Here is a 12534-nt window from a genome sequence, read left to right as displayed (position 1 = left end):
GCGGCACTCGGTGTATTTCAGATGTGGCGTCTGGCACGCACTTTTTGAGCATTTGTAAATGCAATTTTGTAGCTTCTGGCTTGGGTTTTGAGTCAGTTCTCTATTTTGTTTTTGAGTCTGCCTCTTTGCTTTGAGTCAGTCCTTTTGTTTTTGGGCCTGTCTTGTGGTACCGAGTCAGTCCCGTTGTATAGGATGTCAGGTGATTCTAGGGTTGTTGCCTTGAACACCGTTTTGGTTTTGTAAATACCCTTTTGTTTTGAGTCTATCTCTGTTGTGGAGCCAGTTACAATCAGGGAATTTGAATGGAGCAGCTGCGGCTATCATGTTTCCATGCTTATTGCTAATTTTGAGCTAGTTGTGTCAAAGGATTTGAATCGAACGGCCGTGCATTCCACCTATTCTTTTGTGCCCTGAAAATCATCGCATTGACCTATGTTTTTTCAAAACCTCTTTAACACTACGATAAAAATGAAGGGGAAGGAATTCCTCCGGTTTTGCAAAATTTGATCAATTGAGAGAAAGAGAGGCATGCTAAGCCCTTAATGAATGAGATCATGCTTGTCAGCGTGAGTACTGGGAAGGACCCTGGCTTGATCCAGACCGGTTCCACACCATCTTCAGCGCGAGCGATTTGTCGCTTTCTTAAAAACTTTCAAAAACAGATGTTTTGCGCGGCCCTGTGAAGACTTGTGTGGAATCGCTCTTGAGATTGTGCAGCCTAAGATCGCTCTCAGCCTCAAAATTCAACTCGTCCGTTTTCGAACCTTGAACCCGTTCAGAAAGTTCAACGGTCAACCGCCATGTAAGGCCCGTGTGGCCAGTTTTGAAGCAGCCCTCGAACAAGAGGCACCAAAGTCGAATCAAAAAGATTAGATCTCACCAGAAGAAGCTCATGGAGCAGCCATGATGGATTCTCCTACAAATCATTGCAACAGCCGTTCTCCTAGATACATAGAGGCTTCAACTTCAAAAACCATTTGGCATGGACTTGTTTCACTTTTACCCTTTTGAGAGGCTCGCTGGGCCGAAAACCCGGAAGGGCGACCCAGGCAAAAGTTAGAGCAAGAGAAAAATACAAAAAAATGCAAAAAAAGAGAAGAAATAAAATCAAAAAAAAAAAGAAAGAAAAAAAAAAGAGAATGAAAAGATACCAAAAAAAAATCAAGAAAAAAAGAAAATGCAAAGAAGCTCGCAAGGTCGAAAACCCACATCGGGCACCTTGGCAAAAGTTAGAGCTTGAAAAGTGAAGGTTAAAATACCCGAGTGTACCTTAACCGGAACTACGTAAGGCTTGATTCCCATGTTTGGGATACGTAGGCAACTTCATCCTGAAGTCCAGCCCTCAACGCTTTCATAGCGCCTCAGTCCATGTAATGGTTTTGATCATCCTTGCCTTCTCTGAATCCGATAGTTCGGTTGTGACAACCGGATACATAGGCAACTTCGTCCTGAAGTCCAGCCCTCAACACCTTCAAAGTGACTGTGTCCATATATTGGTTTTGACCATCTTCGTCATCTCTGTGTCCAAGAGTTCGGCCGCCACCAATGAAGACTGTTTGCGGGTTGCTGCGGCATCATCCAAACAAGGGGCAACTTTCCGTTGCCACGAGTCGTCATGAGTCGCCGTTCAAACCAGGGGCAACTTTCCGTTGCCATCCACCCCTTTTCAAGCCAGGGGCAATTTTCCATTACCTCCGATCCGAGGTTGCGCATCTCAAAGAGTAAGTTCCATGCTCGTTGAACATTGACTGTTTGCAAAATGGTTTTTGAAAAGTTTTACTGAGGTTGACTATTTTCTCGAAAATTGTTCCATCTTTTCCAAAAATTGGACCATTTTCTTGGACCCAAAAAGGAAAATTTTCAGTGCTTATAGTCTGACTTGCATGGTTTTCAAATCAAAAATCGAACAAGTACGTTAATCCGACTCTCATCTTGATCAAAACTGTTTTAGTAGAAAACCAAAACAAAAATGGTCAAAATGATGAACTAGGGGCACGGTTGAGTCAGGCCTCCTGTCTTTTCCCCCGTCGCCAACATACTTGCCAAGAAGGGCACAACTCAAGCTGTCATTAAAGGGCTAAAAGCTCTCTCAACCTCCGAGCAACGAGGTATCAAACCAAGTGCGAAGCACGAATCTGAAGGGATCAAGGTACTCCGTTCCCTTACTTGGGGCATCGACCAAGCGTCGCTAGAAGGAATAGCCGTGAGCTGATACTATTGGGCATAAACCCACAACTTCCTATTCGTCCATTAAACACCCCGGGGAGGGATAAAAATGAGAGAATAAAGAATAGAGAGGTGTAAGTTGAGAGAAAGAGTGAGCAAAAGGGATTTTGAGGAAAAAACCGAGCCTGAGGGCCGAGTGATGTGAGAATCACAAATCAGAAAGGGTGGGAAATATACCCGGAGGAACTGGCTCCTCGAGATTTAAGGTCTTTCGTTGAACATGTCCGCGCGTCGTGTCTTTCGTTTTGATCACCTCAACTTTTGTTTTAGGTCTTTTCCGAGCGTGTCTCGTTGTGTTTAGGTCGTGTACCCTTTTGTTTGAGTCCTCCCCACTGTGTTCAGTTGTAGGCTCGATACCCCGGTTGAAAATCCTTTTTTATTTCGAAAATCGTTTATGCTCAGAGTGCTGTGCCATTCTCTACATCTGTGCGAAGCAAGAAGAAGAAAAAAAAAATTTTTGGGGCATCTGAGCGTGCTTCAACTTCAACTGGTCCCGTCTTTGTGTTCCGTCTTGTCAGATTGGGCCGTTTGTTCAGGATTTGCTGTGTGCAGAATGAACCGAGTGTGGTGTTAGGGGCTGTATGTAGACTAATCCCCAACAGAGTATGGGCTGTGCGTTCAGTTTGAGCAGTGTGTTGCCTGGCCTGTTTTGCTATGAGGTCGTTTGGTTATCTGATCATTACAGTACAAATGCTCAATTTTTCAGACAACAGGTCAATTCCATTCACATTGAGGTGTAACATGATGTGATGCGATGCAATACATGAGATATGTAAATGTAACACTTTTTAAGCAAAAAGGTTTCTCATTTCATTATCTACATAGCTTTGAAAACAAAAATCTGCCTGCGGCAGTACAGGGTAATCTAACTACCAGCAAAGAAAAAGAAAAAGAAAAAAATTGGTACAAAAAAGAAGAAAAACAGCAATCTGGATCGTCATCAGTAGTCTCGGGCCCGGGGATCTGTCCTCGCCCTCTTCCTGGACGAAGGTCCAGGGGCATCGTCATCAGCGTCTCCATCTGAGCCTGAGTTTGAGTCGTCTCCAGCCTCCTCAGATGACCCGGCCCCTGCCTCTGCCTCGGACTCATCATCGTCATCATCGTCATCATCAGGGGTCGGCGCCCGAGAGCTACTCCCGACATGAACACACCCCGCCCTGGTACGGGGACGTACAGTGTCTCCACACCCTCCTCGAGCAGGAATAGAGGGCCCAGCCGGAGCACCACCCAACAGAGGAATCTGGAAGGGAGGCTGAAAAGCACAAAAGGCAAATACATCAGAATACTGTGAGCAGTGTATCAGTGCAGAATACAGTATACAGTGTGTGAATGCCGTGAGCAGTTTATCAGTGCAGAATGCGGTGTATGAGTACAGTGTATGAATGCCGTGAGCAGTTTATCAGTGCAGAGTGCAGTGTATAAATGCAGTGTATGCAGTGTATCAGATGCTGTGAGATCAGTGTGTTAGGTGTTGTGTCGTGCATCATGATTACGTGAATCAGCTTATGAATGGTTTGAGACCGTCGTCAGAAGGACATACCGGAATACTATAGAGGGCCAGGAGGTCGAAGGTCCGCTGTAGCATCCCCATCATAGAGGCATTCAACTCCACGGACTGCCGGGTGTACTCGGAGGACGCCTGCAAGAGTACAAGATATATCAGTGTTCCACGGAATATCAAATAAACTGAAATGAAATGCCAATGCAAGATGCAAAGTGAAGTAATACATACCGGAGGCAAGTCGGGGATACCGGCTAACTCATGATCAGCCGGGGGAGGAGCAAAGGGGATCTGGTAGGTCGCCCCATCCTGCCCTCTGTATGTCAGTAAAGTGGGCAGAGCAGGCCAGCTGGTCCCCCGCCCTCTCTGAACTCCACCCCTGCCGCGGACTCGAGCTCTCCTCGACGCTCCTGCTCCAGCCCCCGCTCCCGCTCCAGCTACCGGCGCCGCTGGCCTCTCTTCCTCAACTCGATGGCCACCGCTCAAGGGTCACATAATGTAGGTTCGGACATACTTTGCGTAGTCGCCCTCGCCTCTGTGATGCTCTGCACCCCAGCCGACGGTGTAGTCCCCCATCTCCTGGGCGGCGAACCTCTCAGTATCTCTCATATAGGTGGGAGGTGGACCCGGGACTATCTGCTCCGGTAAACCCAGGGTCTGATGCAAGAAACGCTCGCCCAGGTACCAAGCCCGACAGACTGGGCCCTCCAATAGAATCCGACAACGGGCAGTCTCCCCTGCGCCCTCATAGTGATCCCTCACCACGGCCGGCAATGGAGCCCAGGGCTGCCAGGTGATCTGAAAATAATATGCAGTTTGTTATCTATCTGTTATTGAAAACATACAGTGCTAAGTGAAGCCTAAGCAAATTCTAAAGATGAACATACCTCCGCGGCGGTGATGGTGTCGAAGTAACGGAGGAAGAAAATAAAAGACTCCCGTGGCCTCCGCACGCATCGCACATCAAAGCGATGAGAAAAGGGAACACTGAGTGGGGTCTCCACATCAGGTACTGGGGCAAGCCTGGGAAAGTAGGCATACACCCACAACTGCAGAACTGATATAAGTATGAATATCAGATAAAGCAAAATACAGAACAAAGTAGAAATGGCAGAGCCGTGTGTTGTGTAGTGTATTGTACAGAGTATACAGTGTGTGCAGTATACAGTCAAAGTAAAGCAGAGTATATGTGTGCCGCGTGTGCAGTATATAGTCAGTGAGAGGCAGACCGTGGTGTGTGCAGTGTACAGAATACAGAAAACGTGAAGCAGAAATGTAAAAGGGGAAGAAGATGTACCTCCCAAGCTCGCCAGTAGCCGCCGAGAAGTTATCCGTTGAGGCGGGAAGAAGAGCTCATGTAACCATACAAAGTGGCCAAGTCGGCGCCACCCTAGTCATAATGGCGGATCCGCCTGACATCCACCAGTGCGCTCAACAGGCATAGAGGCACGGTGTTCGCCCGGTCGGCGAAAAGGGTCGTCCCGAGCAGAAACATGATGAAGCCCCGCGCATACTAATCCACCTCCTCTGGGGTCATCTGCGCCTCCTCCGCCAAGGCTGGCTGGATCCAGAAATGGCTCTCAAACCAAGAGTACCTGACAAACCCTGCTCGAGCGAGGGGAGGCTGAGTGCAGAGAAGGTACAGCTGGGCGGCGTCCCACTCATCCATATCGGTGTCGAAGGGGATCGGATCACCCCCTACCCCGATGCTGGTGAGCATCGAGAAATCGTAAGGGGTCATCGTCATGTCCCCCGCAGCGGAGAAGTGGAAGGAGTTTGTGGTATCCCACCACCTCTCCACTAAAGCGGCGAGCAAGGGCCTACAGGTCGTAAGCCGGGAGAGTCCCCTGCAGAAGATGCCGAAACCGGCCTCGTCGACGATATGACGAACCGCGTCTGGCAGCTCTATGTACCAATCCCGAGCGACGATATTCCCATACCCGCCGATGGTATGAGAATCCCCCTGTAATCAAAAACAACAATTGCAAGACAATATTCAAAATGCAGTTTTAAGAAGCATACAGGTATACAGCATGTGTGCATGTTTTCAAATTCGAACAGACATCGGTTGCCGGTGTACTTACAGTGAACTACAACGTGTGATGTGTCAGCGTGTTTGAGTGGTTCAGGGCAAATACAGCATGTGTGCATGTTTTCAAACTCAAGTAGATATCGGGTACCAGTGTGTATGCAGTGAAATACAGTGTGCGCCGTGTGTTTGGGTGATTCAGGGTCAGTGCAGTGTGTGTGCACGTGTAAGTTTCAAACATACATCGGTTGTAAGTTTGTTTGCAATCAACTACAGTGTACAGTGTATCGGTGCATCTGGGCTAAGCAGTTAGAGAACAGAATCAACTAATGGCAGTTATGTTCTACATTGCGGAAAATAATAAAACAGAAGAAAGAATGTTACCTCGGAAGCGCCGAAGGACAGATGGGAAGTAGGCTCACGCAAGAGAAGCTCGGGTGCCACGCTCCTCTCGAAGCTCCGGAACTGGCGTAGTCCATCGGGGAGCATCACATGAACCGCAGGCCTGTAGGTCTCCGGATCGAACGACCGGATATGAAGTGGCAAGGGGTCGGCCTCGGGATCCATCTCAAGCTCGGGAGGGGCCCCGCCCTGTGGAAGATCGTCCGCCATCTCGAAGAGAATGTGAAAATGACCGGAAGACGAAAAAACGGGCGAGAATGTGAAGAGTCAACAAAAAGTCAACCCCGAGAGGGCCGGAAAAGGCCGAAAAAGCTGAAGTGCAGAAAAGGCACAGATATCGAGAAAAACTCGAGGGAAACAAGCCTCGAGTGGCGAAAATTGAAAAAAACAACACCGAAATGAAATTTCAATCGGTTCAAAACGTTCGAAACGCAAGGGTGAACGCGAATCGAACGACGAAATGGAGGCTAGAAACGCAAGAAAGCGAAGAATCAAAGGAGGAAAATGATCTAGAGAGAGAGGGGGAGAAATTTCGAGCAAGGGGAAGTGAAGAAAATAGGGCTAGAAGCCCTATTTTAAAAGACCCGTAGCCAAATGACTGAACTGCACCGATACAGGGACTTTTTGCCGGTCGGCCACACTCTTTGCCGGTCGGCAAAATAGTTTGCCGATAGAAATTGTATGATGGCCGATGGATGGCCGGTGATGCATTCTGATGGCCGGTGGATATCCTGTGGTCTCCTACAGTGGTTTGGGAGCCTCCTACATCCTTTTTGGGTTATGTGTGTGGTTCAGGGCCTTCATTGCTCAAGACGATGCAAGAAACGTGCATCTCCGACGCTCAACCGGCCTCCATTTTGACCCCGGACCGTGTCTTCTGTGCGTGGCACTCGAATTCGTGCAAGGTGTATCCTTTCCGTATCCTTTTGGCTTTTACAAAACTCAAAAGTTGCCCCATGTGCATCACATGTCAATTGCACTGTCTTGTGCATTTCAAATCAATCGCACTGTCTTGTGCACTCGCGTTGTCTAAATGCATCGCGCTATTTTGCGCATCTTATTGCATTTTGCATGCATTCCATCGTGCGATCTTGCGCATCTCTTTGCATTTTGCATGCATTCAATTTCGTTACTTGCGTAGACCGCATGTTTTGCTTGCGTAGACCGCATGTTTTTAATCAATTTCATTACTTGCGTAGACCGCATGTTTTGCTTGCGTAGACCGCATGTTTTTAATCAATTTCATTACTTGCGTAGACCGCATGTTTTGCTTGCGTAGACCGCATGTTTGTAATCAATTTCATTACTTGCGTAGACTGCATGTTTTGCTTGCGTAGACCGCATGTTTTGCTTGCGTAGACCGCATGTTTATAATCAATTCCATTACTTGCGTAGACCGCATGTTTTATTTGCGTAGACCGCATATTTTGCTTGCGTAGACCGCACGCTTGAAACCAATTTTTTGCTTGCGTAGACCGCATGCTCATGTTCAATTTCATTGCTTGCATAGACCGCATGCTTATGATCAATTTCGTTGCCTGCGTAGACCGCATGCTCCACTTACATGTCTGTGCCTTCACAGCATTGTTATGCTTCCCACTTGCTTTGCGTTGCCACGCATTTCTAAGTTGCATTTTTTGACGGTCTAGGAGACCCTAAATCCTCTGAAGGTGCAAGTCCTTCGGTGTTTGTCGTGCCCGAACGACTTTTGATAAGTTGCATTTTTTTTTGACGGTCTAGGAGACCCTAAATCCTCTGAAGGTGCAAGTCCTTCGGTGTTTGTCGTGCCTGAACGACTTTTGATAAGTTGCATTTTTTGACGGTCTAGGAGACCCTAAATCCTCTGAAGGTGCAAGTCCTTCGGTGTTTGTCGTGCCCGAACGAATTTTGATAAGTTGCATTTTTTTGACGGTCTAGGAGACCCTAAATCCTCTGAAGGTGCAAGTCCTTCGGTGTTTGTCGTGCCCGAACGACTTCTGATTTAAGTTGCATTATACATGTATTTCAAGTGACTCACGTCGTCGCATATTCAACTTCACGTGCATCTCAAAAGTCGCATGTTGTCGCGCATTCCATGCATCATGCTTCGTCATGCATTTGCATTTCAAAAACAAAAAAAAAACAAAAAATATATAATTGCATTGTCATGCACCATCGTAAGTAGTTGCATTGTCATGCACCATCGTAAACAGTTGCATTGTCATACATCATTGTAATATAGTGTATATTGCATTGTAGCTTGCATGCATTCACTGCATCACTTCCATCTATGGCTCGCGCCTTTCCATGATTGAGCTTGGTCTGGTATGTGCCCATACTTTTCACGTCGAAACATAGTTCAGTGGACCGTTCTATGTTAGACGCGGCTTGTACGTGTACATGCTTTGCCTAGGCAAGATTTGGTTTGGCCCGCAGGCCATATCCATTGTATCCATTCCCACTGCATATTTGTAGATATTGCATTGTAGCTTGCATGCATTCACTGCATCGCCTCCACCTATGGCTTGCGCCTTTCCATGTTGAGCTTGGTCTGGTATGTGCCCATACTTTTCACGTCGAAACATAGTTCAGTAGACCGTTCTATGTTAGACACGGCTTGTATGTGTACATGCTTTTCTTAGGCAAGATTTGGTTTGGCCCGCAGGCCATATCCATCGTATCTTTTCCATCCCAGTGCACATTGCATTGTAATTTGCATGCATTCATCGCATCACCTCCGCCTATGGCTTGCGCCTTTCCATGTTGAGCTTGGTCCGGTATGTGCCCATACTTCTCGTGTCAAAGCATAGTTCAGTGGACCGTTCTATGTTAGACGTGGCTTGTATGTGTACATGCTTTGCCTAGGCAAGATTTGGTTTGGCCCGCGTGCCTTATCCATTGCCATTTTCCCCAGCATTTACATTATATATTACATTGTAGTGTAATTGTTGCATCCAGCATTAGGATCGTAGTCCTTTCCCCAGCGGGTCGTTTCCCCACCTTTGTCATCCCCCCCCCCAATACTTGTTCTTATGTCCGTCTACATTACTCATAGTTCTGTTGATCGTTCTATGGTAGATGGACTTGTTACCTCCATCAATCTATTTGACATAGGTGTGGTTTCGAACCGCTCATGATTGGATCATGATTCAATTGCTTTGCATATAGTTTGCATTGTTTCAATTACATTGCATCTTCATTTGCATTGTTTATATATTGTTTTGTATATATTGCATATCATTTTGCATCCATTTTTGCATTGTCATGCATGTTGCTAATAACATCGTACCTGTTGAGTTGTTTTCTTTGCAGGCACGATATTGTATGTACGGTTCATTTGAGGCTGGTGCAACCAGACGAGCCGCATAGGTATTGTATCCTCCGAGTGAGACGTATCGAGAATTGCATAATTCTCTTACATCATTTCTGCATTGTAGTGTAGTTTGGTGAATGCTAGCTTAAAACTGTCGCATGTTATGCTTCGTCACAGCTTTCTTTGCATGATCATAAGTTATGTTCAGCTTTGTGCATTGTCTTGCATCTTGCCCCCGCCTTCGGGCGCATATCTTGTTTGTCTTGCATGTTTGTCTGAGTCTTCGGCCTTGTCAAAAATGGGTCGTCTCTGGGCTTTAATATTCACTCCCGTCATTGTTATGACTTTCGAGTTCTGTCAAAGAGGGGCAACTGTAGACACCCCATTTTTTACCGTCCTCAAAACTTGGACGTCACCATTGGAACACTTGGTGATTACCCTTGTTTGTGTTCGTCTTGAGTTCCCGGAGGTCTCGGTTGCACGTCTTGCCTCAGGACCTCTCGACTGGACCGTGTTGTGTCTAGTTTTGCACCAAACACTTGTGTTTTGCCTTGGAGGGGCAGGGAATGCCTTGTGAGGCATCCCCATACATCACCGGCCATGGCTTGAGGCCACCGGCAAGTGATTTTATGCCATCGGCAATGTATATTGCCGGTCGGCACTCTTTATTGCCAGTCGGCCATTTATTTTGCCAAAATGACAATTTTGAATGGCCGATCACTGTTCATCTACTTTTGGTAGATATTTTGTACCAGCTGTGATAGCTGGCACCCACTCTGTTCCCCTCCATACACGTGTATGGAGGGATTTCCCTCTTGGATGGCTTGTTTTGGAAGCCTTACAAGAGGGAGTTGTCTATAAGAAGAGGGCTCCTCTCTTGGCATTAGGGTTAGACAACATTTTTAGAGAGCTTTGATATTAGGGTTAGGAATTTGTATCTATTCCATCTCTATATTTCCCTCTCTTGTTAGTTTAGTGTGTGTTTGGTCCTACTTTTGCACACAAACACCCACCATTACACCTTTTCTTGGTTATTGAGGGCCAAAGGAGTGTTCTTGGAGTTCTTGGAGCTGATTTCAACCTCAAGAAGCTGCTGGAGCTCCATTGTTGAAGAAGGTCTACGAGGGTAATCATTTTTCCCTTTTATCTCCCATTTTTGCGCACTACTTTTACCTATCTTGCATCTGTATTTGAGCTTTGTGTATAACATAAAAAAGTTCTGTTTTTCGGCCCTCTAAACAGTTTGTTTAGAGTGTTTTGTGATTTGAGGTTGTTTAACCCCTTTTGAGGCTTGTAAGGCTCCTTTTTGTGCCATTTTGTGTGAGCACCGGGACCATTGAGTTTGGGCCTCCTCACCACTGAAATCTTGAGGGATTTCAGAGGTAGGGATGGTGCCTTGAGGTCCTAGGAAGGAGAGGGCCACCCCCTCTCCTTGTTGTCCTTGAAAAGGACCATTTTTTCGGCCTCTTGAGGGAGCATCATGTTTAGGTTCATGTTGACCATGCCTTAGCTGATTTTTGTGCTTATTATGTCATAATATGCCTCTGTTTTTAGTTAGTTTTGGTACACCATGCTTGCTTAGCATACATGCCTTGTAATGCCATTTTGTTGCCTTAACATACCTTAGGTTGTAAACCATTGTTCTAGCATGTTTTAGCCTTGGCTTTGTGAAGCTTTCATGTTTATTTTGACATGATTAAGGTCTGTCCTTAGTTGTTTGGATCAATTTTAGCATGTATTGCATAGTCCCTTTGCATTTTGGCTTGTTGGCCTCAAGGGTGTGAGTGTATAGAATGCATTACTTGCTTTGATTTAGTAGGTTGGGACCATTTTCCATGTCATTTCAGTCCACTTGACATGCTTATATGCTTGCATTTAATCCTCCTTCAATGTGTTTAAAGGTTATTACCTTATGCCCCTTGTTTAGGCCTCGGAGTATGTTTGCACTTTTAGACCACTTAGGTGCCATCTAAGTGCACCCTTGGCTTTGTTTAAGTCTGCATTTGACTTGTTTTAAGTCCCCTTAGCCTTGTGAGGTTTGGTGGACTTGACCTTGGTTTAAGCCTCCTTGGCTTGTCTTAAGCACTTGGGCCATTGTTGCATGATATGCTTGCTTTGTTTAGTTGGTTTGGCACCTCCTGTAGCATGATTTTCAGAGCTTAATTTGCATGCTATATGTCCATGTTTGCATCCTCTTGAGTGTGCTTGAGAATTGCTCTTTAATGTTTGAAGTTTGGAGATCATTTGCATGCATGTTTGTGTGCTTATTAGTCCTTCATTTTTGAGCACCTTGGCCACTTTTTTAGGCCTAATGATGGCTGCCTAAACCATGCTTAAGTCCATCCTTTGCTTGTTTGCATGCTTGCCTTGCATGTTTGCTTGCATACTTGCATAAATGTATTGCATTGCCATGTTGCATCCTTAGCTCGCATGCCTAGGTTGCATTGCATTGTGCATGCATTGCCTCACCTCTTGAAGTGAGTCATGATAGAGGTAGAAGCCCTTTGATTTGTTTATATGCATTGCATGACATTTGAAATCAAAAGTGCACACTTGGTTCCTTAGGCCATCACGCATCGAAATGCGCGATTGGTGGTCCGAGAACCAAGGACCATGTCCCTTTGAGTCATAAACATGATAAGGGATATGGTTGGTGCATACATTGCTTGAATTACATTGCCATGCAAAGCTCTGTCCTCTGCTACTGTCAAACAGATTCTGCAGGAGCTTTTTGCCGATCGACTGCATGGAGTGCCGACCGGCAATCCATCGGTGGCCGATGGATTCATTTTTGGCCGATCGCCACCAAATCACAGCCGATGATGATTCCCTCCAGCCGGTGGCATCCCCTAATGTCCAAAGAAGCAATTTTGAGACTTTGGAAGTCTTCAGAGGGGCAAAGCAGGGAAAACAAAGGCAGCCTACGCATAACAGTGGACTTCCGAGCAAGACCCGAGCACGCGTGCACTGAGCTCTCTTCCCGAGGCCTTTTTTCTTGCTTTCTTAAATTAATTAATTCGTTTAATTAATTTAGTTGGCCTGTAATAATTAATTAGCTAGGTTAGTTAATTCATTATTTGAGTT

The 12534-nt window shown here is 46.1% G+C and overlaps 1 protein-coding gene across 1 annotated transcript; it reads right to left on the bottom strand.

Annotated features, from left to right (window-relative positions):
• Positions 1 to 2995: 2995 nt before the first annotated feature.
• Positions 2996 to 4089, bottom strand: LOC145798692 (uncharacterized). The gene is made up of 3 exons (XM_082887303.1): positions 3959 to 4089; positions 3767 to 3865; positions 2996 to 3478 (listed from the first exon to the last, which is right to left on the bottom strand). The coding sequence occupies exons 2-3, from the start codon at positions 3818 to 3820 to the stop codon at positions 3167 to 3169; spliced, it is 366 nt and encodes a 121-aa protein (XP_082743429.1). The 5' UTR covers positions 3821 to 3865; positions 3959 to 4089; the 3' UTR covers positions 2996 to 3166.
• Positions 4090 to 12534: the final 8445 nt, after the last annotated feature.

The sequence above is a fragment of the Camellia sinensis genome, chromosome 9, assembly GCF_055761805.1.
Source record: "Camellia sinensis isolate YWXY chromosome 9, ASM5576180v1, whole genome shotgun sequence".
Lineage (NCBI taxonomy): Eukaryota > Viridiplantae > Streptophyta > Magnoliopsida > Ericales > Theaceae > Camellia > Camellia sinensis.
This window is presented reverse-complemented; position numbering and strand designations above follow the sequence as displayed.